Below are 25449 nucleotides of genomic sequence, written 5' to 3'. Positions count from 1 at the left end.
TCCAGCCATACTGGCCCCCCTTGTTTTCCTTCCACTTTCAGGATTTGTGCCCTGGCTGTTCCCTCATCTTAGCACACTCTTCCAGCCTATGTGGAGTTGCAGGCTGCCTAAAGGTCACTTTCCTGACTTCTCACGGTCACCATCCCACCCTTCTGTGCATTTTCTCTATAACATTTATCACAAACTGCGATTGTTTATTTTCTCCAGTGGACCTGGTCTGTTTGGTCACCACGGTATACTCGTTGCCCAGCACAGAACTGGAAATGGTACTAATAATGATTTTAAAAGGAGAAAAACTACCATTTAGGTCGTTACTGTGCCAGATACCGATCCTAATACTTTATTAACTCATATGATCCTCATAACCATCTTAGGGTTAGCTATTATCCACATTTAAGAAACAAGGAAATTGAAGCAGGAAATCTTACACAACTACTAGTAAGTGAATACGCAGTCCTTTAATCGTTGAGTGAATGAGCGAATCAATGAATGGCCCCGAGAGGCGAGTGGCAAGGAGATGCAGCGGGAGGCAGGCGGAGCCTAGGGCCCGGGGACCAATGGGCACGCAGCTGTGACCGGCGGCGTCTCCTGGGGTCTCTGGCTCCGCCCAGGCCGCCCGGCGGCCGCTGGGAGTTGTGGTCCCCTGCCCACCTAGCCACGTCACTGCCTTCAAACCCTAAGTCCTCTCCTTAGGCCTTGTACGACCCGTATTCCCGAACTTCTAGGTAGGTTCCCTGGCCCCCTAGGCCTATTATTCCTCCTTTTCCTTACATGTCTTGATGCTCCCGGCTCCGCAGGTCTGGGTCTCGGGGCACGGTCTCCCCTGCCACCCCCCCAGCCCACTTGGTATCACCCTCTACGTTCATCTCCTCCGGTCACCCTTCGGTCTGGTGTTTCCAGCCGCGACCCCCTGAAGCGGTTTCTCTCACGTCCTCTCAGTTCCTCCCCTCCGTGCTCGAGCGGCCCATAGTATCTTCCAATTGCCGTATTCTCCGCCCCACACACCCTTTTCCCGGGGCTCCCCCAGCCCTATTTTGGTACACCCCGGCCACGCCCCCTTGCGGACGCTATTGGTACGCGCCGCACTCCCCTGCTCGCCGCAGTGGTTTGGCCACGGCGACCATCTCCGGCGGTGCGTCCCCCACGCTTGGTACAGCCCAGCCTGTCTCCCCCTAAGCCGCGCGCCCGCGCCTCTCAGTCGGTGGAACCCCCAGCTCGTTCGGCCTGCACCAGCCATGGTCCGTCCGCGCCGTGCCCCACACCGCTCCGGCGCTGGGGGCCCCCTCGGGGGTCGCGGCCGCCCCCTGCGGCACCTCACGGTGCGCGCCGCCCGCTCGCGCTCCTGGCCGGCCAGCCCCCGGGGCCCGCAGCCGCCGCGGATCCGGGCTCGCTCGGCCCCTCCCATGGTGAGCCCCCCGCCCTTTTTCCAGAGCTTTCCACAGCACCGCCCCCGCCGGCCCCTTTCCTGGACTGGCGTCTTTGTCCGCGGCCTCCCCCCTCGGGGGTTTCTCCGGTGACCCGAAGGGTGGTCCCGCCTGGGGCCGGCTTCCCCGTGAACCCCCCTGGGTGGTACGCGCCGGGCTCTCCCCTTTGTTTCGCATTCGGGATGGGGTGGCGGGGGTGGGGTACGGGGGCGGGAAGGGCTCAAATTACTGCTGACTCCGCGACCCGATTTAAACGCGGGGTGGGGGGCGGGCGGACGGCCGACGTGCGTTGTTGTTTTTCCAATTGGAAAGTTGCTCGCTTTCCGGGCAGGAAATCTGGAAATGGGGGAGGGGGCTGGGGGGACGGCGGCGAGAGGGCCCCGCGTCTCGCACTGGCGCGCCCAGGTGTTGCCCCCGGGGGCGTTCTCCCCGGGCCCGCACGCGTCTGTACGGCGCCCGTGGCGTGTGCGCCCAGGGTTTATTTGCACGCTCGCCCAGATGTTGGATACCCTTACTGATGGCAGTAGGCCAAGTAAGTCCAGATCTTAAACATAAACATCCAGCTTTGCAGGTACGCGAAGTTACGCATGCTTCCCGAGACCTAAAAGATGCACATACTTGTCAAAACTCTTAAGGTTTTTCTGGAGCTGTAAATCTACATATCCCGACGTTTCACGCACAGCCAAGCCATGATACGCTTGCCCAGATGCGCGTTTTACCCTAACCTGGCGCTCAAGCTTCCTTCTTAAATATCTTGCCCCAACATTGTGTGTATCGGGGAGCTGTGGCAGCTCCACACTAGCCTTAAACAGGTTTTCTCGGATCTTATATTCAGGTACCCGGACTCGGAACACCTCCCTAAGCTTAAACATCATCCTTCACTCCATTGCCTTCTCCGTTCCTTAGCGTTCATGTCTGCTTGTTCAGAAGCGCCTCCTGGGTCCTTAAACGTACATCTTAAAGCTTTCATTCTTCTTTCAGGTACTAAATAGGCTTCCTATGCAGTGAGCAACAGAACAGGTGTGGGAGGCATTTTACACACACCTGCCCAGATGTGAGATTTCCGTTAGGATTGCACGTAGGTCTAGCCCTTAAACGTGGTTCTCCACCTTGACACGCATCCTGCTTTCGGGGAGACCTGAGCTTAAGCATCGCTGGTTTTTACACTCAGGTTAAAACGTAGTCAGAGTGATCTCCAGACACAAGCAGAGTTTAAACAGGTGTCCCTGGTGCACACGTTAACTGGGCCCTAAAGTGAGTTCACCTGGATCCCAAAGTCTCCTCCAGGTGTGTGATTTAACTGGTTTTCTCAGACGTTATGGGCTCTGGCTGTCGTAACCTACACACCCAGGGCTACAACAGTCTTTCTCCGTCTCAGACGCTCCGACCATGTTCTTACACCAGGATGCTCTCTGCTTTTCTTCCTGATCCCTTGTGGTTGCCTGAATCCCAGAATCTCCTGCCCAGGTGGAGAGTATGCTTGCTCAGGTTTTTATTTTGCTTTTTAAGCCCCTACAAAATACAGTTTTTCCTGCCTGTTGTTATTCTGGGGCAGAAGACACCTGTGTGCTTTATAGGAAATTTGGAAAATACTGATTGGTAATGAAATGAAAAGTAACAACCATTTTTTTCCTGCTGCCTGGAGGCACTTATTAGGAAGGTTTTCACCGGTTTCCTGCTGTCAGGCTGTTTCAAAGCCTTCCCTTGTTTGCTTTGAGATGTTTTGGGTTTAAAAAAAAGATAACTGGAGAGTGCCTTGTGAGTAAATTGTGTAGCTTTCCTTGGCTTTATTGCTGGAACTTCTGGAGTTTTGCAGATGCTCTCAAGACATTGTGTTTGAGAGACCCTTCCAGGTGTTGTCAGGCTCCCTGTTGTAAATGTGTCCCCACCTCCCTGGAGAGTTCTGGTTCCTTCCCGCCTCCCCGTGGTCAGCCTGATGTGGCTGCAGCCTGGGCTGCGCTAGGGGAGGCGGGCAACTGGCTGGGGAGGTTGGCGGGAGCCAGAGAGGAGAGTCTGGATTTTCTCTCTCCTTTTTTTATTTTTTTAAAAATTTAATTAAATTACTTATTTATTTTTACGGCTGCATCGGGTCTTAGTCACAGCACGCGGGGTATTTTGTTGCGGCACGCGGGCTTCTCTAGTTGTGCACGGGCTCCAGAGTGCATGGGCTCTGTAGTTTGAGGCACGCGTGCGCAGCAGGTGTGGCACGCAGGTTTAGTTGACCCGCAGCATGTTGGATCTTAGTTCGCCGACCAGGGATCGAACCCGCGTCCCCTGCATTGGAAGGCAGATTCTTTACCACGGGACCACCAGGAGAGTCCCTGGATTTTCTCTTGAGGGCCTGGGGGAGCTTTGGAAGGGTTTTGAGCTTGGATGGGATGGGGCAAACCAGTGTGCCAGACAGACAGACACAGCCCAGGCTGGCTTGTGCGTCGTGGGGGGAGCTTCAGGGAGGCTCTGGACCCCCAGAGAGCTGCTTCTGAGTTATCTCAATAGAGGAATCAAAAATTGATCAGCACTGGGAGGATGAGTGGGGAGCATCTCCTGAGGAAGGTAGCGGGGGGGGGGGATGGCCCGCTAGGATGAGAGCACAGCTGGAGCAAAGGCTGGAAGGGGAAGCAACTGGTAGCTTTCAGGGACCCTGCATAGGCCAGTGTTGAGGTGACAAGTAGCCTTGGGGCGGGGAAGCGTCCTGGGGTGGCAGCAGGAAAAGGACACGGGGGGTCAGCCACTCAGGGTCTCAACCCTGGGAGAAAGGGGTTGGAAATGGCCCTGGGGGTTTCGCAGCTGGGGATCGGGGTCTCAATGTTGGGATGTCCCTTCTGGGGTATGTGGGGGACAGCTCCCCTAGCGGGCCCCTCAGCCTCAGTTTCCCTACCCCCTCTGCCACAGCAAGGTGCTCGGGTCTTCGGGGCCCTGGGTCCCATCGGGCCCTCCTCGCCCGGGCTCGCCCTCGGGGGCCTGGCTGTGGGTGAGCACCGGCTCAGCAACAAGCTGCTGGCCTGGAGCGGCGTCCTCGAGTGGCAGGAGGTGAGCGTCCGCGTCAGGTCCCCTTGTGAGTCTGCGGGGGGCTGGGGGCTGGCCCCGGGCTCCCTTCTGCCCCTGCAGGTGGGGGCAGGCCTGGGCACCCGGGCTGTGTCCAGTGACCCCTCCGCTCCCACCACAGAAGCGCAGGCCCTACTCGGACTCCACGGCGAAGCTGAAGCGGGCCCTCCCCTGCCAGGCCTACGTGAACCAGGGCGAGAACCTGTGAGTGGTGGGCAGGGGCGGGCAGGCGGGCGGCAGGGGCGCCCCCCTGACCCTCTTCCTCCCGCAGGGAGACCGACCAGTGGCCGCAGAAGCTGATCATGCAGCTCATCCCGCAGCAGCTGCTGGTGAGGCCCCGCCCTCTGCTGCCCACCCTGGCCCCAGAGCACCTGCCTGGCCCTGACCCGCTGTCCCCTTGTCGCCCCCAGACCACCCTGGGCCCCCTGTTCCGCAACTCCCAGCTGGCGCAGTTCCACTTCACCAACAGAGACTGCGACTCTCTCAAGGGCCTCTGCCGCGTCATGGGCAACGGCTTTGTGAGTGGGGCGGGGGTGCTGGGGGCGGGCGGGCGGGGACAGGGCGAGAAGGGCCCCTTGGAAGTACCGTGGTGACCAAGTACGGCGGGAGGCAGAGCTCTGCTGGGACAACCCAAGGCAGGTGGCAGGGTCTGGGTGACCTCTCCTGGGGGCATCCCTGTCCCTGGAGAGCAGAGGAGCCCAGCCAGCCTCGGGGCCAAGCTGGAGCCACCCCCGGGCACGGGAGCGAAGGGAGGGGCCTGGGCCAGCCCTCCTGGGACCCAGGAGCTTGTTGGGGCCATAGCACATGGCAGGGACTTGGCATTTTGGGGTGGCCAGGAGGAAAGAGGGAGCCAGCAGTGGAGATGGTCTGCTGGGACTCAGTTTCCTCACCTGCGGTCCTGGGGCCACTGGGAGGAGTGAGTAAAGCACTTGAGGCGGTGATTTGAGGGCGTTGTGAGTGCTAGTAAATGCAAGCTGGCGAGATTGTTAGAGTTGGGGATTCAGACACAGGACGCGGTGGGCGTGGTCCCTGCAAGCCTCTCAGGTCTGGCACAGCACCCACGTGTCTGGGCCCAGGCTTCAGCCGCTGCCCCCACCCCCCAGGGCTCCAGCTGTGGGATGGCAGGTACTGGGCAAGGGTTGGGTTGAGGTGGGAGGAGGTCGTCTGCCTGGAGGACTCAGCTCTGGGGTCCTCTCCCTTTCCTGGTCCCCTTTGGGACAGACCACCCTCCAGCTCCTGGCTGCTGCCTCCGGGGGGTGCTGTGTGCTGCCCTTCGATGCCTGGGCGATCCCCTTTTCTTCTGGGTTGTGATTGGTGTGGGGTCTCTTGCCTGCCCGGTCACCCCTTCATTCAGCACCGTTTGCTTGGAGCCTGGGGCTCACAGGCTGCAGGGAAGGTGGACGTCAGCATGCGCCCTCCATGGCCTGTCCAGTTATGCTCCGGGAGGGCCGACCGCACGTGGGTCCAGGAAGGCCAGGGGTGGGGTCCCTGAGCCAGCGGACCCCGGGGCTGAGAACGCGCATGCCCCACTGTCTAGACACCCTGGGTGGGGACGTCTGTGAGGCTCAGGCTCTCCCGCAGTCCCACCAAGGAGGCAGTAGCATCTTGTGTAATGAGCGTTTATGTGGCACTTACTCTGTGCGCCGTTGTTGTGCTGTTTTACACGTGGGGAAACTGAGGTCCAGAGGTGACCTGCCTTAGGTCACACAGCTAGGAGGTAGCAGAGCCAGGGTTACTCCCAGGCAGCCTGGTCCTGCGTTTGTGCTCTTAACCCCCGGGCCTGGTGGCCTCCGTCAGCGGGGCCCAGCAGCAGACTCCACAGGACAGGGAATGACCTCGGGGCATGTGGGCGGCAGGTGGAGCCCTCTCAGGACCCTCACCTGGCACATGGGGCCCCAGCCCTGACCCCAGAGTCACGGTGGGGGGGGGGGGGGACACCAGGGTGCACGTTCACAGGCTCCCAGAACGACACGTTCTGGCTACACACCAGTCATTTAGGGTCCTGGTGTTAACCTTGGGGATTTCTGTCCCGTGATGATCGTTCCCTCCCCACCCCCACCCACAGGCGGGCTGCATGCTCTTCCCCCACATCTCCCCCTGCGAGGTGCGCGTGCTCATGCTCCTGTACTCGTCCAAGAAGAAGATCTTCATGGGCCTCATCCCCTACGACCAGAGCGGCTTCGTCAATGCCATCCGGCAGGTCATCACCACCCGCAAACAGGTGTGCCCTTGGGCCCGGCCGCCACACGTGTCTGAGGCTTTGAAGGGTGAGGGGGTCGAGGGGTCTGACAGGGTGGTTCCCGGCAGGAGGGGTGCCCATGGGGAGCAGGGAGGCGGATGGGCAGGCGGGCACACTCGTGGCAGGAGGGTGACCTCAAATCCTGGCTCGCGCCTTACCAGCTGTTCAGTGACCCCTTCACCCAAAAGTGTCCCCGTTTGTGCGGCAAGTTACACAGCCGCCCAGTTCTTAGAGGCAGACCCTGTGAGCCATGTCCCCCAGGCTGATGGTGGGGGCTTGGCCCAGGGCACGGGGGGTGCTGTGAGGGGCAGGGCCCGCTCTGGGGAATCCTCTGGGCCTGTGGGCAGACTGGAGGCCGGGCTGGGCCAGGCCGGGCCCTGGGGGCAGCAGGTAGATAAGCTTGGGACTGACGGACTGGGGGCGTGGAGGGGTCTGGGCAGCGTTCTCTGGGGAACTCTTGGGGCACCAGCCCACCTGTCTCCTCCCCAGGCAGTGGGACCTGGTGGCGTCGCGGGCCCTGTCCAGATGGTCAACAACAAGTTCCTGGCATGGAGTGGAGTCATGGAGTGGCAGGAGGTGAGCCCTGGGCGGGCCTGGGTGACCTCAGGACCAGGGCATCCTCCCACTCCTGACGGCTCCCCTCTTCTTATCCCCCAAAAGCCCAGGCCTGAGCCTAACAGTCGGTCTAAGAGGTGGCTGCCGTCGCACATCTACGTGAACCAAGGGGAGATCCTGTGAGTGTCGGGCAGGGGGCGGGGGGCGGCATCTCGGTGAGGCCTGGCCTCCTGACCCTCGTCCCCGCACCCCTGCAGGAGGACCGAGCAGTGGCCGCGGAAGCTGTACATGCAGCTCATCCCGCAGCAGCTACTGGTGAGCGGGGAAGGGGGCACTCGGCTTGCCTCGACCTTGGGGCCCTGGGGGAGGCTGCCTGTCCAGCAAGTGGCGGTAGGCGGGGCGGGGCCTGCTGACGTGTGGGCATGAGGGGCGGCGGGGCCCTGGCGCCTGGCCCAGCCACCTCGGGGCCTCCCTGCAGACCACCCTGGTGCCGCTCTTCCGGAACTCCCGCCTGGTGCAGTTCCACTTCACCAAGGACCTGGAGACGCTGAAGAGCCTGTGCCGGATCATGGACAACGGCTTTGTGAGTGGGCTGGCGGGGCCCAGGGCTGGGCTGATGGTGAGCCCAGACAGACAGAGCCAGAGCCGCTCGGTGTTTAAAAACTGAAATGAGATTAAGAGCGGACGATTCCCCAAAACTGGCCGGGCGTGATGGTAGCCGTGGGGAAGGCGTGTTAGCTCTGTGCCTGGACATTGGCTCCCCTGGGGCTCTGGACCATCCTGACCCCATTTTACAGATGGGGAAACAGAGGCCCAGAGGCTGTGCCGGCAAATGCTGGGCGGGAACTTGGACCAAGTCTGGTCCGGGCCCCCGGGGCTGTCCTCCCCTGCTCTGTCTGGGTTTCTTTAGCTGAGGAGGCTGACGCCACCCCATGCATCGACTCTGCTCCCAGGTTCTTACCTGCCGCCTTCCTCTTGCTCCTTTCCCCGGGGACAGGGTGGAAAACCTGAGGCTCCCAAAGGCCCTCACCAGGCAGGGCAGGGCATCTGTCTGCCTCCAGCCGGAGCGAGCTCTGAAAGCCCCCGGTGCTCACCTGCTGGTGGGCCTTGGCCAGTTCTTCCCTCTCTGCGGGCCTCGGTCTCTCCATCTGTGAAGTGAGGAGCTTGGCCCTCGTGCTCCTGAAGCCTCAGCTGTCTGTCTGTGTCCGCTTTGTGGGTGTTTGCTGTACCAGGTCAGAGCTGTCCTCGAATTAGCGTAATGTTTCTAAGTCAGCCGAAGTCATCGTGGCTGTGCCACTGTGCGTTTGAGGGGCTGGTTATTTAAGAGTTTAAAAGCAGGATTCCCTCAGGGAAACTAAGGCCTCGAGGACCATGGCTGGTGCTCCCTCGGCGCACTCGGGCTTCCCTCAGGCTGTTGGCTCGGGGGTGCTGTGAAGGGCTTCCTCCTCGATGCCTGTCACCACTGTCCCCTGCAGTGGCACACAGGCCCGAGGGCAGGCATAACCCCTTCTGGCTCTGGGGGCCTGTGAGTCCTCGAGCTCTCAGCCTGGGTTTGCTCCCCTGTAAGATGGGGACGGTGACCCCTGGGCCCTGGAGAGAGGATCCTGTGAAAGGCGTCAGGGAGCGATTGGTGCCTGTCGGCACTGCAGTCGCTGTGACGCTGAGCCATGTCCCAAGCCGCGGTGACGGCGGCATCGCCGTGGATCAGCGCCGCCCAGCCTCCCCGCCCTCGGCTGGCCCGGGGCTCGCAGAGTGGACGGAGCCCTGGTGCCCGGCCTCCTGGGGCCAGATTGGCCCCTGGTGTTTCTCCCCCGCCGCGGCCCTCCTGCGTGGTCGCGGTCACGGCCGTGGCTGGTCCCGTGGGCATCCTGGGTACTGGCTGGCCGGCGTGGGGGCCACAGTCTCGCTGGAGCTCGTCAGGCAGCCTCCTGGGCTCAGCTGTAGAGCCCGCTGGTCCTTGCGCAGGCACCTCTGGTGTCCTGTGGGAGTGTTGACAGGGCTGAGGACGGCGGCTGGGAAGGCCCGGCGTGCTCTGTGGTGCCCGTCTGCCAGGGCGCTGACCCGTGCGGTTTGCGCCCGTGTCTCAATGGGGAGGAGCGTCTGCGCTGAGGGCCCGCCCGTGACACCGTGCTCCACACCGCCAGGCCGGCTGCGTGCACTTTTCCTACAAGGCCTCGTGCGAGATCCGCGTGCTCATGCTCCTGTACTCCTCTGAGAAGAAGATCTTCATCGGCCTCATCCCCCACGACCAGAGCAACTTCGTCAACGGCATCCGGCGCGTCATCGCCAATCAGCAGCAGGTCCTGCAGCGGAACCTGGAGCAGGAGCAGCAGCAGCGTGGGGTGAGCGCCGCTGCCAGGGCCTCGGTCCCCTCCCCCCACCCCACCCCACCCCCCGCTGACTCCTCCCTGGCTTCCTCCTGCACAGATGGGGGGGTAGGGGCCACCCCGCCGGGCTGGGCCTCTCCAGGAGCCACAGACGAGGCCCCGCCGAGACTGGTGAGTGGAAGCTGGGCCAAGGACAGGATGGACCCTGGGAACTGCCTGGGGTTCGGGAAGTAGTGTGACCCTGGCCTTGAGAAGACCAGAGCAGAGAGAGAGGCACGCACATCCCCCGTGGTCCCAGGCCTCCTGGGAAACTCCAGCCCCGCTCCCCACCAGGCGGCGACAGGAGCAGGGGTTTCCAGTCAGGGGCAGGGAGGGCAGGGAGAGGCTCTTCTCGTGCCCGGGGCCCTGGAGCCTCACCTGTCCAGTCCCTCCCACTATGCCCCCTGCCCCCAGGTCAGATGCTTCTGAGCAGAGGCCTGTGGGGACTGCAACTGCCCAGTGAGATGGAGGACAGCGTCCTGAGATATCTCCAAGGACAGTCCCCACCCTTGTACGTTTCCCCAATAAAACCTTTTAAAAGCCCTCTGGTCACTGTGCTCTGTCCAGACACCCTGGCTCGGGAGAGGCCAGGCCCCTCCCAACAGCAGCTGTCCTCAGACCTGAGTGCCGTCCCCAGGGGCTGAAGGCTGGGCCCACCCCCGAGTGTGGACAGGGCTGAGGCCTGGGAGTGTGCATTTCTACCATTCGCAGGAGAGGGGTCACCTCTGAGATCACTGTTACCTGAGCCAGGAGGAGAAGCTGCAGTTCATGGAGCTGCCAGGTCTGCAAGGTGCTTGCTGAGCCGTGTCTTCCAGTCTTTCCACAGCTGGCCGGCTGCTCCTGGGGTCCAGCCCCCGACTCCCGGCGTTGCCAGGCTGCCCTCCTTGCCCTGTGGGTTCCACAAGCCTCACTTAGCTGGAAGCAAACACAAGGCAATGCCAGGCCGGTTCCAGTCCTCTGGCACTGGTGGCATGCGGCAGGCCTGGCCGGGCTCTCAGGCGCCCCTCGCGGCTGCAGGTCCAGGCCATAGCCCTGGGGTTCAAGTCCAGCACGCAGAGCACCTCATTTCTCACGGAACCGGAGCGCGAACTCTTGGCCCTGGGTCAGTCTCGCTAAGACTCTGGGCTTGCTCTGCAGCTGGCAGCTGCTTGCAGCGAACTCCACTCAGGCCCTGCCAGCCAGGATGCCCTGGCGTCCATTTGGAGCGCCAGCAGCCGCAGGCTGGAGAAGCCAAAACCCCCGTCCGCGAGAGGCACTTGTCCCCAAGGTGGGCTGAGGGTTTAGTTTGAGGCAAAGTTGCCAGCAGTGCCTTCCTGGGAGACCAGGCCGGTGGGTCTGTGCTCCCAGCCCGGCTGGGAGCAAAATGCTGGTCAAACATGAAGAAAAACAGCATTTATTGTGGGGTGGGGAGCAGGTGGGGGTGGGCGTTGGCTCAGCCCTCTGAGAACTGGCGGTACAGCCGCTCGAGCTGCGGCGCCACGTGGATCCGGAACGGGATCTCCAGGACGGCGGAGAAGCCTTCGGCCAGCGTGGGGGCCTCGAGCTGCTTCCTGGCGGCAGAGGGTGGGGGGTGGAGGTGAGGCCCAACGTACAGGCTCAACCTAGCGGCCCTCCCCGCCTGCGGCGCCTACCTGTAGCCGTAAATGACGATGTCGGTCACGGGGACGTGAGAGGAGTCCGTCATGTCCCGGAACTGCGGGGGGCGGAGGTCAGGCTGGCCAGGCCGGGGCGGCGGTGGGGGGGGGGGGGGCGGGCAGGATGTTGGGGGGGGGCTGGGGAGGCAGAGGCCGGCTCACCCGGTTGTTGTGGCGTGCCTGCTCCAGGGTGGCTCTGAAGAGGAAGCAGCGGCAGGGGACGCCTGCGTCTCGGGCACACTTGATGTACCTGTGGGGGCCGGGGAAGTGGGGGGCTGGCAAAGGGCCCGGGGCCCACCCTACAGAGGCCGCCCCTGGGACCCCGGTACCTGGCTCGGCTCTGGATGTCTGGGTTCGTGTTGTCAATCACGACCCGTTTCCTTTGCTTCAGGGCCGCCTCGCACGTGGTCACGCAGCGCTGCCACGAGCCCAGAGTGTCCTGGGGGACCCAGAAAGAGGCCAGGGATGGGGGCCAGGAGACCCAGGGGGACAGAGAACCAGAGAGGAAGACCCAGAGACAGAAGATTAGGGATCCAGGGTAGGGGGAAAAGGCAGGGAGAGGAGGGCAGGGACCTGGAGAGAAGACCTGGGGGCAGGCGGCAGAGCCGGAAAGAGAAGGACAGATTGGCGGGGGGAGCAGAGACCTAGAGGACAGCTCTTGGAGGTGGGGGCGGAGGGGCTGCAGATGAGGTCCTACCCTGTTCACGTGGACGTATCCGGCCGACACGAGATGCTCCTGGAGGAAGGTGGACTTCCCAGCTGTGAAGGGTGCAGCATTAGTGGGGGCCTGAGAAATCGGAGCAGAGCTGGGGCTTTTGAGGGGCAGGAGTCTCACCCCCAGGAAATCCCACGGCGACAACCACCTCAGGGTCTGAGCTTAAGAGGGAGCTGGACTCAGGGAGGCAGAGAGGCCCAGAGCAGGAGACGGTCCTCTGGGAGGGGCAGACATGATGAGCGAGACGCCCTCCCCATCCCTGCATGTCCCCCACTCTGCCCCCAGCCCGCCCCTCGGGCCTCACCGGGTCAAAGGCTGGGAGCTCGAAGCGGGCCATGGGCCATTTCAGAAAGAACTCCTCTGGCGTGGCGAAGGGCAGGCCCAGGTTGAGGGCAAACTGGGGGCAAGGGCACACATCAGACTGGGTAGTGGCTGGGCTGAGGGGTGGGGTGGGCAGGGACAGGGTAGAGCGGGCCTCACCAGGCGGTCAGCGCAAGAGAAGTCTTTCTTCTTGCGCCCAGGGGCCCAGTTGGCTGGGCGTCCAGCTGCATCTGGAACACATGGAGGATACAAACCCGTCTCCACCAGGAACCTTGGGGACAGGGGTCCCCAGCCTACCTGCATCAGCCCTGCAGACCCACACATTTCCCCACACCCAGGCCCTTACCTCCCACAAAGACGCTGTCCCCGATGGAGATGGGCACGCCCTGGTTGGCCTGGGGAGGGACAGGTGATAGACAACAGGCAGTAAAGAACCTATTCACACATCTGTCCCCCCAGGGCACTAGCCGGATGCTCAGCTTGGTCTGTGCCCCACATGAGGCCTATCTCTAACCTCTCATGCTCCACACCCAATCCATTAGTGAATCCTGTCGGCCCCGCCCTCCGGCCACTTCTCACCCCCTTTGCCGGCACCACCAACTCGATCCTGGCCACCAGCACGTCTCTAGAATATTCGGTCACTCCTTCCGGGTCTCCCGGCTTCCACTTTCGCCCGTTTGTTCCCCAAACGGCCGCCAGAGGGCGCAAGTTCCCACTTACCGCGGCTCCGGACGCTCTCCTCCCAATCCTCTCGGTGGCCACCTCGCTGTGGCCCACGAAGCCTGAGAGCCTGACCCCTGCTCTCTGACCTCATACCCCTCACTTTCCCCCTCACCCGCTCAGGTACAGCCACACGGGTCTCCTCACTGCCCATGAGCACACCAGGCTCGGTCCCACCTCAGGACCCTTGCACTTGGCGTTACTCCTACCTGGACCACTCTTCCCTCAGATACACACACGGCTCCCTCCCTCAGCAGCTTTATATCTTTACTCAAGGGCACCTCAGAGAGGATTTCGCTGAGCTCCGTAGATAAAGCAACACCCTGCCTTATCCTCACTCTGCTATTCTACATATCTGTCAATGCATTTATAGTCTGCACCTTCCCTGATCTGGCAGCAGGCAGGTTTGTCTTGTTCACTAATATTTTCAGCTCAAGAAGCTGTTGAACTTCAGAACAAACGCACACCCAAACGAATGAATGGATCCATGAGCGACTTCTCTCTCCACCACTGTTTTTCACAGTTTGTGAGCACCGGCCTCACATATCAACACTAGGACAACGATATCACTACGATATCGTGTCAACACTAGGACACGATAGCAAAGGAACTGAGAAGGCCAGGCTAGGGTAGGGGATGAGAGGAAGGTCATGCACCAGAGACCCAGAGTGGGGAGGCAGGGCAGAGAGCAAGGGGCCGCAGAGGGAGGATAGCCACTGGGAGTCCGAAGCTCACCTGCCCCTGCAGGTGGTCCCACATGCCGATCACCGGCTTCCGGTACAAGCCTGCGTGCGTGGCCACCAAGACCTGTGGGTGGGGCAGAGGTTAGACACCATCCTTGGCTCCTCCTCCAGCACCCAGAGTCCTTCAAGGGCACATGGGTCCCAAGGATGATGCTACCCCAACCCTCACCAATCCAAGGAGAGCGCCCGGTGCCCTGGAACTTGCCACTTACAATGGGTTTGTCAGCATAACCCCACCTGGGGCCCACACCCCACTCACCCAGGGTCTCTGTTCCCCCCACCTCTCCAACTGGCTCACCATGTCATACCTTCTCCCTGGGTCTCTGTTCCCTCCTCTGTCCCATCTCACTGTCTCTGTTCCCCTCTCTCTGGGTCCCTGTGCCTGCCCCCTTCACCTACCAGGTTCCCCCCCCACCGCCCCCGTCTCAGAGTCTCTGTCCCTCCACATAGCCCTTCAGCCTCCCTTACAGCCATACCTGAAAGGGGACCCCCAGCTTCTCCACCACAGCCTCCACCTTGGCCTTGAACTCCTCCGCTGGCAGCTTTCCGCGTCCAATGCCCATCTGGTTGGTGAAGATCACCAGCTGGGAAGCGGACAGGTGTCAGCCGGCGCCCTCCTCATCAGGCCCGGACCTGCCCTGTGAACCCGCCACCACGCGCACACGCGCACACACACCTTGTAACCCTCGGCGGCCAGTTCCCGGAGCTTCTGTGGAATCTCTCGGTACAAGATCCTAGGGCAGGCATGGAAGAGCAACGTGACATGGGGCCCGGAGTGCACCTCACCCACCCCCTCCTCCTGTCTCTTATCACCTCCAGTCACTGGGGCCAGTGGGAAAGACCTTCCCAGAACGTGTGGTGATGAGGGTCCCATCCAGATCAAAACCGGCCACCTGGCGTTACCCAGAAAAGAGGAAGAACGGCACTGTTACACTTCTGATCCCCCTCACTCACAGGCTGGTTCACATCAACCCTGCAAGCTGGGGACTATTACCACCCACCCCTTACAGATGGAGAAACTGAGTCACAGCGGGCCTACACATCTTATGTAAGGACAAGGCACAGCAAAGATGTATCTCGGACACTGAGTTGAGAGTGAAATCTTCACTCTACTATCTCCTATTCCTCCGGAGCCCCTCAGTATTCCAATCTTTAAAATGGGTTTCATATCCGACCCAGCCTCTTCCCCTGGCCTTTTTCACCTCGGACGGCTAAGAGCCATGAAAATCCAAACAGGAGCTAAGTTTTGTTTGGGTGTTAACCGCATATAAGGGGCTGTGCTCCCTCAGTGCTCAGCTTGGGCCTCACCTTGCCCCGGGGCTTCACACCAGGGGCCGTGAACACTAGCAGCTTCTGGAAGCTCTCCCAGCCAGGGGATGACTTCCTTATCCGCTTTTTCTGCTGTTCATCCTCCTCCTCCTCCTCCGGGGCCACAGGAGGGGTGCCTGGTGGAGTGTCTGGCTGGGATTCTGGCGTGTGAGCCTCTTCCCAGCGCAGGGTCAGCGGGTGGAGGCCATTGACCAAATACAGCGTGTCCCCCACCCCCAGAGAACCCTCCAACCCTGTTCTCAGCTCCTGAGTCCCGGCAGTTGAGGGGTTAACTCCCAGCTGTAGAGAGAGAGGGAGGACTGGAACTGGCTCCACCCCCAGCGGCAACCTCCTCCAATCAAATAACCCGGAAAAAGACTCGCCTTTCTCCACCGGCCAATCAGACCCCTAAGTCCCGCCTCCTCACCTTCTACCACCAATCAGGACTCTGGGAAGGTTATAGGCATCCAGTCTTACCCAATTTAAATAGGTATGGGTGTTTACCCCATTGAAACAGGCACACCTGTTCCCCTCCCAGAATCAGATTTTCCCAATTGGGCCTGTTCCCCGCTGGGTAGCGATTCTCCACACCCCCCCACCCCCACTCCGCCCCCAGGCCCCTTGCTAACGAACTGGTACCTGTTTCACTGCCACCGTCCGAGTCTCAGGGTCAGCGACCAGCTCCACTGAGGATTGAGGGGGTGGAGTCACGATTTGAATCCTTGTGTGACTGCTTCCCTCCTTACTGGGGAGCATGGCCAGCTTCAGACCACAGTATGGGGCTACAGCACCCATCCGGCAGGAGGAATCAGTTTATTTCTAAGTAGAATTGGCTCACTCCTTGACATGCAGTACCCAGATAAAGGCCTTAACGACTGCCTGTGTCACTGGTCCTCGCCTAGGGTCAGGGCAGGTATTTTTCCGTATAGAATTGGCTTCTCCTTGACAACGCAGACCTTGGCAAGATGCAGGTTCTGGGCTTGGCCCTCTACCACCCATCTCTGCTTAGCAATATGCACTTTTCTCCATAGGATCGGCTCTCTCCTTGACAAGGGTCGTGGCCTGATTCAAGCCCTCCCGGTGGCCTGTGAGTATCCTCTGCCCAGTGACAAAGTGTCTCGGGATTGACTCCATCCGCTCCCGCCCAAGGTGTCTGGCTAGTTTCAGGTCAGGCACAACCTTTTTCTTCCTGTGCTCCCCACATGCCACCTACCAACTTCAGGACTGGTTGCACCACGCAATTCCTGGACTACCTTTCCCATTGACTGTGTTCCCGCTCCTGAAGCGGACCACACCCCCTCCAGCTCAGGCTCCTCCCTGCCCACCTTGGTTTCTGGAGCACTTCCGGTCGGTAACCTGCGTCAAGGGTCCTCGGCCCAGCACCAGGGCTTGCCCACCCAAGGGCAGGAAGATGGGAGGCGCTCCCCCAGGGGGGCTCTCCAGCCACAGGCGGCCCTGGGCCTCCACCCTGGCCATCCTGGGAGCCGGCCTAAAGGAAAGTAGGTAAATAGGTTTGAGTGGCAGCCCTCAGTTGCTAAAGGAAGTCCCGCCTCCTCTCCCCCTCCGCACCAGGAATTCCCTTCATCAGCTAAAGGCTCCGGAAATCCCACCCACTCGTCGGCCTGGGGCTCGCGCCGTTTCCCAGGCGACGACGCCCCACTCCTTCCCTCCGGGACCCCGGACTCCAACTTCCCACGGCAAAGGCCGAGAAACTCTCGCGCACTCGCTTCGGCCCCACGCTCACCCTTGCCCGCCGCTTGGCTCACTCGCCGCTTCCGACCAGGGAGGGCCTGCCGGAGACGCTCTGCTCGCAACTCGGCCGGCTGCTGCCTCTGTTTCTCCGCAGACGGAAATGGCTCGTCCTACCAAAGTGGGCGGGGCATTGGCTCCGCCTGGCCATAAGCCCCGCCCCTTCCCAGACACGGTGCTCCTAAGGTCCCTCCGCTGTTCTGACCTTCATCTCTCCTGATGCAGTATGAGACGCAGGCCAGTAGGGGGGGGTAGATTCCCTGTTCACACATTTTTTCCTCTTTCCACGTTGAACTCTAATTTTCATTCCCTTTGCCGGAGACAGTTATCGGGAGGAGATTCTCGTTACGATTATTGTCAGTCGAAGAAACCCCGCCCCGACAGCAACCCTACCCTGGATGCTGCAGTTTTCTCAACTACAGTGTGGGGATAATCGTTTCCACTTTGTGGGGTTACTAGGAAGATTAAATGAGTTAGTACATGTAAATAACTTATAAAAGTGTCTAGGTGATAGTTTGCCCTAAGTTTTGTCTGTTGTTAGCATTCCATTGGTGGTGGTCTGATGGGACATGGGGATTCCGCGTTTACATCTTCGGACCAGGAGCCATTTGTTCTCTAACCTCCAGCTGTCTTACGTTAGTCAGAAAACTCCCGGCCGCAGCTGGAGGTTCCTGGCTTTCCTGGGCACTATGTGGGCTCAGGAGACTGACTCATTAAACTATTCCGATCCCAACACTCAAAGCCCTGAAGATTGGGACTCCACGATCATACGAGGAAGGAATGGAATCCTTCCTCCCACCCCATGAACCTCTCTTTTCTTGTCCGTAAAATGGGGACGAGTCCAATTCCCAGCGTTGCACTGAGAAGCAATGAGACGCTGCTAATTTGGCTTCAGAAAATGTTAAATGAATACCCACAACACACCTCAGACTCATTTGTCAGAGGTAAAACTCTTTAATCTCAGAGCGCCCCTCCCAACTCCCGATCCCGACCCCCCACTCTCTCCCCCACACCAGGGCCGGAGAGTGAGGCCCCCTGCCCCCCACCTTGGGTGGACGAGGGCCCTTTAAGGCACCTGTGGGGGTGGGGGGAGAGGGGCGGGAGCTGGTAACGTCCTGGATGCAAGGACGGGTTTGATTGGCAGGCTGTTGTGGGATGGAACCAATGAGAGGGTGTCAGACGCAGGAACAGGATCGGGCCATCCCTGAGGGGGCCAGAGGGACAATTGTCAGGACTTCGGCAAAAGACGACCCCAGCCCAGTAGTGTAAAGAACGTAAATTTAAGGCCACAGGCCAATCCTGGGCACAGGAAGAGGGTTGGCCATGCCCCCAGAAGTGGAGCCAATCAGGTGGGGGAACTCAGGAAGGGTGATGGCTCTCTCGGGAGATTGGTCAAGCCCTTTACAGTGTTCGAGCCAATCAAGTGAAGGAGCTGCCCATTCACCGTGCTGAAGTCGAGGGCCACTACCCAATCCTGGAGCTTGACTGTGCTCTTTCAGGAATGGAGCCAATGCCGTGCGAGCAAAGCCCTTGTTGCTAGGCAGAAAACGACGAAGTTGGCCAACTAGCCACGTCCCGATCGGGGAGCGAGACAATCCCTTAATAGAAAGAATCTGTCGCTGGGCAGAGAGAAAACAGACCCAATCGGGAAACTGCACAGGCATCGCTCATCCGCGCGGGGATGAGCTCATCCAGCGGTCGTGGGCTGGAAGGGCGGCGGGTGTTGGCAGGGGCTGGTCAATCCTGGTGGCCCGGGAGGCCGGTCCCGGATCTGACTCGGATTGGCGGGCCCCGGGGGCGGGGCAGGGTGTAGTGTTGGGGTGGGGCGGACGCCAGGCCGGGAAGCTCCCTGGACCTCAGTATTTCCGCTTCAGCTTCTGGAAGTCGCTGGTGTTGAGCCGTGGCCGCGGCAGGTCCCCGAAGACCTGAGTGTCCTCGGCCTCCCGCAACACCAGCGCGCGCATGCTCGCCGCGATACGGTCCAGGTCCGGCGAGGACGGCTGCGGGAACGGCGATACGGCCGGGGTCAGAGCCTACACCCTGGGCTCCAGGTCCTCTCCTAGCACTTTTGCCCCTTCGATGCCTACGGCCAGGAAGGCCCTTCACCCTGTCCTGCTCCATTTAGGGCTCTGCCACCCAACTCAAAACACCATCTCCTCAAAGAGCCTTCCTGCCCCTCTCCTCCCCCCCATTCTCCGCCTCCTATGTGCACACACAAAGGCCTGTCTCACCGCCGTCCTTCCACATAGTGGAAGTGCTGCCTGTCTGCTGACCATCACGGCTGTGTGCACCCAGAGGGTCTCACGTCTAAGGATCCGGGTTCGGGATTCAGTCAGGTTCTAATCAGGCTTCTGCCACCCACTAGCTGTCAACAGGGATTTTACCTCCTTAGGTTTCAGTCTCCCCTCGGAAAAACGGGGCTGATAACAGGCTCTGAGATAATCAGCAGTGATTGCTAAAGAAGGGTGAACGACCATGTCACCAGCGCTGTAGAGAAAGGAGCCCTCTCACTGTCAGTCTCCACTGAGGAGGGGTCCTGTCATTCTGCCTGCAGCCCCAGCACCTAGCACTACCTCCCTTAAGGCCCCTGTCACCCTGAGCTGGGCCTAACGCCCAGTGGAATGGGAGAGGCCATGAACAGAAGCTGGACCCGGGTCCTCTCAGAGGCCAGCCCAGGACCCAGCACTCAGGCCTCAAAGGTTCAGTTAATTAACTGTGTTTCCACCAGTGATAAACAAGGACAGCAGCAGCTGACGGACCCTGCCAGTCTATAAATGAGGACACTGTGAGGCGTCATAGGGAGGGGGGACCATGGGATGCAAGGCCTCCTCCCTGCAAGTCCATAGCTCTTTTCCAGAAGTAAGCTAGGTTCCAATCCCAGCGCTGCCCCTTACGGGCTGAGTTTCAGGAAGTCATGTGTATTCTCAGTGCCTCAGTTTCCCCTCTGCTTCAGGGAGCTTTAGTGATGGGAGATAAGGACCCACCCAGGCCAGCCCAGGAACTCCATGTGTAGGACAGTGTGGGAGGGAGGAACAGAGGACAAGGGAGGTGGCACAAATTCCAGGAGGGGCCAGGAATACGTGGGGTGAGGGTGGAAGGTGATCTGACCCCTCTGAGCCTCAGTTTCCCAATCTGGAGGGGATACTAAAATACATGTGCCCTGCGCAGACCACGTATCCTATAAACGGTACTGTTCCTGGAAATTAGAGGCTGCTTTCTCTACAAGGCACTGGGGCACATTACAAGGCTGTGATAGTTAAAACTGCAGCGCTCTAGCCCAAGAGCCAGCCTTATGAGTAGGAGGGGAGGATCAATCCTGAGAAACATGGCATCCACGTCCGAGGGCTTCCTGGAGGAGAGAGCTCTGAGCCCTTCCTGACACCCTCCTCCCCACCTCCCATTTGCCCCTCACCGGCCCGTTCTCCTCATCAGATGACCGAGCTTCTGTCCTCTTCTCCTTGAAGGCCCAGACGGGCACGGACACAGGCAGGGACTTGGCGTACTGCTGTGTGGGCAGGGCTGAGGCTGGGGGCACTGAGTAGGCTGGGGGCCCAGCGGGGGTCTCCTCGCTCAGGCTGCCATCTGGGAGAGAAGGCGGACTTCAGCCTCTGTCTTCAGCTGCCTTCCTCCCAGCTCCCCACCCCCCTCTCCAGGGATGGGGACAGCCTGTGACACTCACCATCCGTGCTCTCAGGGTCTGACTCGCAGAAGGGGGGCAGGTCCTGGAGCGTGGTATCCTCATCCATCACAAAGAGTCCTGTGGATGGCATTAGAGGCCCGGACCAGTTGAGTCCCGCTGGACTCCATGCGCTCTAGACTCCGGCCACTGCCACCGCCTCTCTGTTCCCTGCACTGGCCAGGCCCTTGCAAGCCTCGGGGCCTCTGGAATAATTATTCCCTCTGCCACGAACACCTTTCCCCTGGTTATCTGACTGGCCTTCGGCAGAAATAAATCCAGTTTCTCTCTATCTGGTACATCCCCAGGTGAAAGCAACTGGCTGGACGAACATGAAATCTGTAAGATCTGTTTGGGATGAACCGACTCAAAATACAGGCTGAGAGAAATATGAGATGATTATGATCCCTGTTTGACAAACGGGGACCTGGAGGCACAGAGAGATTAACTCACTTGCACTTAGTCCCAAATCTAGTAAGTGGTGTCACCAGGATTTGAACCCAGGCCACCTGGCTCCAGAGTCTGTGCCCTTAACCCTATGAGGGTTTCTCCAGCAACAGTGAGGAAGTCAGCCGTTGATAGTAACAGTAACAAATGAGTAACTACTTATTGAGTCCCCCACCCACCCACTGCCGGAGAACTCCTACTCACTCTTCAAAGCCCTAATGTTACAGCCCAGTCTCTGGGAAGCATCCAACCTCCACGTTTCCCCCAATGCAGCCAGTTGCTTCTTCAGCTGTTGCTTGTACCCCTGACTCCTCTTTAACTCCTGTCTTTGCTCTCACAGGCATTAGGCACCCCAGATTTGGAAACAATTCTGTTCTACTCATGCTCCTGGCTCAGGAGGCTCCCTCCCCCGCCATGGCCTCCACAGGGCACTGCTTCATGTCAGGACTCCAATTCCTTGGCCAGACCCAGAGTCCCTAGAGAAAAGACCCCAAGTTGGCTTTCTCTGTGCCCAGCGTCTCCCAGCACAGAGCTGGCTCTCAGACATGATGGAAGGAAACTGAAGCTCAGAGAAGAGAAATGACTTGCTCAAGGTCACAGAGTGAGTCACAGGCAAGCCTGCAGCTTCCATGAACATTAGGGCTCAGAGACAGGCCAGCTGTACCCCTCCAGAAAAACCCACTGAGGAGGCAACTTACCAGGAACCCCCCCGGCCCCTGCCCCTGTCCTTCTCACCTCCATTATCGCTGACACCCAGCCGCTCCCCAGAGGTCTCTGTCTCCGTTGGCTCGTCCTCATCCTCCTCATCTTCCTCCCTGGCCAGGGTAGGCCGAGGTGGGCTCCGTGCAGGGCTGGGCGGCTGCGGTGCTGGTGGGGGCATGGGGGGCCGGGCGGCGGCGGCTGCCCGGTGGGCCAGGGCGATGTCGTGGAGGCAGCGGCGGGCAGCCTCGGCCAGGGCCCCTCGACCGTGGGCTGCATAGGCGCAGGGGCCCGGACGGGGGGGCGGGGGGGGCGCAGCCGTCAGCAGCACCAGCTCCGTGCCCGTCCGGGCCCGGAAGCGCTCGGCAGCCCCCACCACGGCCTCCCACAGCTCCTCGGGGCGCCCCGACGCCATCCGCGCCCTGCGGGGCAGAGCACGACACAGTGGGCTGAGGCTTCGCGACTTCGCCGTCCACACCCAGCCCCGTGTGTCCCCCAGTCCCTGGACTCCACCCCCACCTCTCCTCTCCACCTGATCCCAGCTGAGCTCCGCATCTTCCCCCCAGGCCCATCCCTCATCCCCGCAGCCCAGCTCTCTCCTCTTGGCCCTGCCCTGTCCAACATGGAAGCCATCAGCTACACGTGACTAGGGAGCACTTGAGATGTAACCGATCCAAAGTGAGAGGTGCCACGAGTGTGAAATCCACACGGGGTTTGCAAGACTTAGCACAAAAAGGTAGGATGTAAGATATCTCATGAGCAATCTGAAGTTGATTAAATGTTGAAATGATCACATTTATTTATGCTGACTAAATAAAATATAGGGTGAAAGTGAATTTCATCTGTTTTCTTTCCACTTTTTTAATGTGGCTCATACAAGATTTGAAATTATACAGGTGGCTCAGATCATATTTCTGATGGACGGTGCTGCCCTGGACCATTGCCCCAGCCTCCAGTCCAGCTGGCACACAGCCCCCCAGGGGGTCCTTCTACCCCTGGAGCTGCCTCTGCTCCTCCCCCGCATCCCCAGGACAAGGTCACAGCCCCTTAGCCCGGCGCTGGAGGGCCTGCCCCCGGCCTCATAGCCTTACACGCTCCTTCAGTCAAGGTGAACCCCCTCTACCTGGACCACTTGTCCTCCATGTACTTGTCACTCCTGCACTCACCCGGAGCTCAGGTTGGCCCCTCCCCACCTGTGAGCTCCCACAATGTCTGAGTGACCCCCGTTCTAGCACATATCCCTCTGGGGAGCACTGCCTGGATCCACATCCATTTCCCCAGCCAGTGTGGGCGTCAGATTCATCTCTGAGACACCAGCCTTGCCCAGCACATGGTAGGTCTCAGAGAGCGGGAGTTGAGCAGAAAATGGGGTGCCAGCTGTCCTCTGCCCACAAAGCTCTCGCACTTCCTACAAGACTGTTCCGGCAGGTCCTCTGGAAGTCTTCCCTGACCCGCAGGATGGATCAGATGCCTTCCCTAGACCCACAATGCCCTGGGCTACCTCCACTATAGCTCATGTCACACGAGCTTTTGACAGCTGTACCTCTGGCTGCCTCCTCCATCAGAATATGAGCAACCCGAGGTCAGTGATCTGTGGCCTCAGGACAGGTCAGCCCTAAGCAGACAATCTGCTTGGATGCATCTCCTTACAAGGTGACAGGGACAAGGGACAAGGGGCCTGGCTTCCTGCCCTGACTGCTGTGTGACCTTGCACCACTGAATGGCCTTCTCTGTGCCTGTCTTCTCCCTGTAAACCAGTGGTTGAGCTAGGCCTGCTGGGCCGCTGAGGAGCCTCCGCAGAGAGGCAGCAAGCTCCCCGTCACTGCAGGGATTCAAGCAGGGCTGTGATCTAGCCCTCTAGGGTCATAGAAGTTTGATTTCAATTCGCAGGCCCTTTGTGACTCAAGATCATAGAAGCCAGTGTTTCCTAAGCACCTACTCTGTGCAGGGACTCTGCACCTGTCATCTCCCCTCCTACCTGACCCACAAAGGTGGGAGCTGTTACCTTACATATGAGACAGTTGAAGCTCACCGAGTACAAAGCCCTTGCAATGAGGCACAACCAGTACCAGTCCTGACAGACCCTGAAGCAGGTTTATACCACACCTCCCACAGGCTAGGCAGGGACCCCAGCGTGTCATCAACAATCTCATTCCACCCTCCCACCACCCCTATGAGGGAGGGGCTATGATCACCCCACTTTACAGTTGCAAATGGAGGCCTGGGGAGATTCAGTATCTTGCCCGGGGTCATTTAGCTAGAGAGATGGACAGCTGGGACCTAGATCTGGCAACCTGCTCTTAATCCCAAATGCCATCCTGCCTACCTTATGGGGAAAGATTTATGATCTCCTAGTCCAGATGGGAAAAGTGAGGCTCAGAGAGCTTAAGGCACTGACCAGAAGGCACACAGCTAGAAAGGGCAGAAGTGGGTGAGACTGCTGTCTGCCTGACTCCAAAAGCCAACAGAACTGGGAGCTGCACAGGATCTCACAGCCACTCCTTGGGTCAGCCCCATCTGATGGAGGAAACTGAGGCTCAGGGCAGGGAAATGACTGGTCCAATGTCACAAAGCCTTGTAGTGCTAGGCCAGGGGGCTCTCACTCCCTTGGGACACCAAGATTCAACTCCTTTCTTAGACAACATCTCTAAGAGTAGATCAAACTCCTATAGCTTAGAATAGCTGAAAAGAGTGAAGTGGGAGTGGGTGGGTCATGAGGGTCCCACACACCTCAAAGAGGAGAAGGGTGATTCACGCAGACCTCTCTGCCAAGGCTTGGGAGCTCTCTGGCGTCGGTTACCCAACAGGAGAGTTGCCAGGACCAACAGGAGAGTAGCCAAGCCAAGTACCTCACAGGAGGGTCTCCCACTCCTTCAGCTTCCGGAGGAAGTTCTGTATCTCCAAGGAGCTTAGAGATGGAAGATCCCCCCTCCCCCCAAATGGAGGTGTTTAAGATTAGGGAGAGAAGGAGGTAAGACCTGTCCTCCACAGGAGGAGGAAGGGACAGGTAAGGTGATTGGCCTTTTAGGATGAGGTGAGGAGATGAAGTGAGGAAAGTGACTCCAGAAAGAGATGAGGAAAGAGGAAAAGCCCCCCAAGGAATGAGGGATGCTAGCGAAGTCCCCTCCAACCACCTGTCAAACTGGAAGTAAACCCCTCCCCCGCCCCAAGGTGGGAGGAACTCGAGGATGCACCCAGTGGCCGGGGGCAGGTGAATGTCCGGGGTCCTTCTCTACCGCTCAGAGTCCCCACTTCGCCAGGGGGTCCAGAGAAAGACCCACTTCTCTAGGAAGAAAACAGGAAAGCCCGCCCAGGTGGGGGCCAGGACCGGAAGTCCCGCCTTTGGACGGGTGAGGGGCGCCCCGAAGCCCCACCAAGTAACCCCCCGACCCTGTGGACATGGTCCACGGCCAAAGTAAAGATCCTAGTGGGTCTAGAGACCGGAGGATAAGGCTGTCTAAGCGTTGCCTCGGGTCAGACACGACGGTTCCCGCGGGCGACACCTTTCCAGCGCTCAGCGTAGGGTCACTGGGCGATTTCTGCCCTCTGACCTACGCTGGCTATACTCCTCCCGCGAGCGGCTCGCCCTCCCAGCACCCCTCTCCTCCGGACGGCCAAATTCTCCCCACACCGCGGTTCACAACGCCGCCTCCACTCACGTGCCCGTAGCCAGCATGGCCGGCCCGGCACCGTCGCCGCCCTCAAAAGACATGGCGGTGCCTTGCGTCACTTCCGCATGGTTGGCCCGCCTCCACTTTTCACACTCCGCCTCCCTTATCTCGGCCGCCCGAGACCAACATGGCGGCCA

The 25449-nt window shown here is 59.9% G+C and overlaps 3 protein-coding genes and 1 long non-coding RNA gene across 10 annotated transcripts; 1 reads left to right on the top strand and 3 right to left on the bottom strand.

The window, feature by feature from the left end:
* Nucleotides 1-897: 897 nt before the first annotated feature.
* PTOV1 (PTOV1 extended AT-hook containing adaptor protein) lies at nucleotides 898-10158 on the top strand. 4 transcript variants are annotated; one of them, XM_022585028.3, is made up of 13 exons: nucleotides 1054-1406; nucleotides 4317-4454; nucleotides 4591-4673; nucleotides 4741-4798; nucleotides 4880-4987; nucleotides 6535-6690; nucleotides 7198-7284; nucleotides 7369-7442; nucleotides 7521-7578; nucleotides 7742-7846; nucleotides 9408-9605; nucleotides 9691-9761; nucleotides 10044-10158. In XM_022585028.3, exons 1-12 carry the CDS (start codon nucleotides 1236-1238, stop codon nucleotides 9700-9702), a joined length of 1248 nt encoding a protein of 415 aa, XP_022440736.1. In that variant the 5' UTR covers nucleotides 1054-1235; the 3' UTR covers nucleotides 9703-9761; nucleotides 10044-10158. The 4 variants fall into 4 exon arrangements, with proteins under 4 accessions (XP_030617046.1, XP_030617047.1, XP_022440734.1 ...); XM_030761187.2 differs by having other exon boundaries at nucleotides 904-1406; nucleotides 6535-7284; XM_022585026.3 differs by having other exon boundaries at nucleotides 922-1406; nucleotides 7198-7442.
* Nucleotides 1452-10788, bottom strand: LOC149744580 (uncharacterized). Its single transcript, XR_016390895.1, has 4 exons — nucleotides 10371-10788; nucleotides 8225-9578; nucleotides 4303-7819; nucleotides 1452-3698 (listed from the first exon to the last, which is right to left on the bottom strand). It is a non-coding gene; the product is annotated as an uncharacterized LOC149744580 (long non-coding RNA).
* A 104-nt stretch (nucleotides 10789-10892) lies between these two features.
* On the bottom strand, nucleotides 10893-17000 carry PNKP (polynucleotide kinase 3'-phosphatase). 4 transcript variants are annotated; one of them, XM_022585023.2, is made up of 17 exons: nucleotides 16815-16995; nucleotides 16396-16559; nucleotides 15710-15756; nucleotides 15071-15370; nucleotides 14576-14655; nucleotides 14439-14496; nucleotides 14239-14346; nucleotides 13755-13826; nucleotides 12646-12694; nucleotides 12459-12529; nucleotides 12283-12375; nucleotides 12099-12195; nucleotides 11961-12022; nucleotides 11593-11702; nucleotides 11426-11459; nucleotides 11261-11322; nucleotides 11007-11179 (listed from the first exon to the last, which is right to left on the bottom strand). In XM_022585023.2, the coding sequence occupies exons 2-17, from the start codon at nucleotides 16544-16546 to the stop codon at nucleotides 11062-11064; spliced, it is 1512 nt and encodes a 503-aa protein (XP_022440731.2). In that variant the 5' UTR covers nucleotides 16547-16559; nucleotides 16815-16995; the 3' UTR covers nucleotides 11007-11061. The 4 variants fall into 4 exon arrangements, with proteins under 4 accessions (XP_089758667.1, XP_089758666.1, XP_022440731.2 ...); XM_022585022.2 differs by having other exon boundaries at nucleotides 11426-11513; nucleotides 16815-16991; XM_089902541.1 differs by having other exon boundaries at nucleotides 10893-11179; nucleotides 11426-11702; nucleotides 16815-16960.
* A 156-nt stretch (nucleotides 17001-17156) lies between these two features.
* Nucleotides 17157-25404, bottom strand: AKT1S1 (AKT1 substrate 1). The gene is made up of 5 exons (XM_022585030.3): nucleotides 25301-25404; nucleotides 21678-22063; nucleotides 20499-20576; nucleotides 20232-20401; nucleotides 17157-18819 (listed from the first exon to the last, which is right to left on the bottom strand). The coding sequence occupies exons 1-5, from the start codon at nucleotides 25351-25353 to the stop codon at nucleotides 18676-18678; spliced, it is 831 nt and encodes a 276-aa protein (XP_022440738.2). The 5' UTR covers nucleotides 25354-25404; the 3' UTR covers nucleotides 17157-18675.
* Between the last annotated feature and the right edge of the window lie 45 nt (nucleotides 25405-25449).

This window comes from Delphinapterus leucas, chromosome 20 (genome assembly GCF_059928025.1).
Source record: "Delphinapterus leucas isolate spDelLeu-1000000601 "Yukka" chromosome 20, BTC_Dleu_Yukka2, whole genome shotgun sequence".
Classification (NCBI taxonomy): domain Eukaryota; kingdom Metazoa; phylum Chordata; class Mammalia; order Artiodactyla; family Monodontidae; genus Delphinapterus; species Delphinapterus leucas.
Note: the sequence above shows the minus strand (reverse complement) of the source record. Positions and strands in the feature narration are given on the sequence as shown.

Excerpts from the sequence above, each read along its gene's own strand:
- PTOV1 (XM_030761186.2), top strand. The coding sequence starts at position 1,236 with ATGGTCCGTCCGCGCCGTGCCCCACACCGCTCCGGCGCTGGGGGCCCC. Across the intron at positions 4,799-4,879 it reads TCATCCCGCAGCAGCTGCTG|ACCACCCTGGGCCCCCTGTT; the intron begins GTGAGGCCCCGC and ends TGTCGCCCCCAG. Across the intron at positions 7,443-7,520 it reads GTGAACCAAGGGGAGATCCT|GAGGACCGAGCAGTGGCCGC; the intron begins GTGAGTGTCGGG and ends GCACCCCTGCAG.
- AKT1S1 (XM_022585030.3), bottom strand. The coding sequence starts at position 25,353 with ATGTCTTTTGAGGGCGGCGACGGTGCCGGGCCGGCCATGCTGGCTACG. Across the intron at positions 22,064-25,300 it reads GCCATGCTGGCTACGGGCAC|GGCGCGGATGGCGTCGGGGC; the intron begins GTGAGTGGAGGC and ends TCTGCCCCGCAG. Across the intron at positions 20,577-21,677 it reads GGGTGTCAGCGATAATGGAG|GACTCTTTGTGATGGATGAG; the intron begins GTGAGAAGGACA and ends TGCCATCCACAG.
- PNKP (XM_089902541.1), bottom strand. The coding sequence starts at position 16,546 with ATGGCCAGGGTGGAGGCCCAGGGCCGCCTGTGGCTGGAGAGCCCCCCT. Across the intron at positions 15,371-15,709 it reads GGACGGTGGCAGTGAAACAG|CTGGGAGTTAACCCCTCAAC; the intron begins GTACCAGTTCGT and ends CTCTCTCTACAG. Across the intron at positions 12,196-12,282 it reads AGCTCCCAGCCTTTGACCCG|AGGACCGTCTCCTGCTCTGG; the intron begins GTGAGGCCCGAG and ends TGCCCCTCCCAG.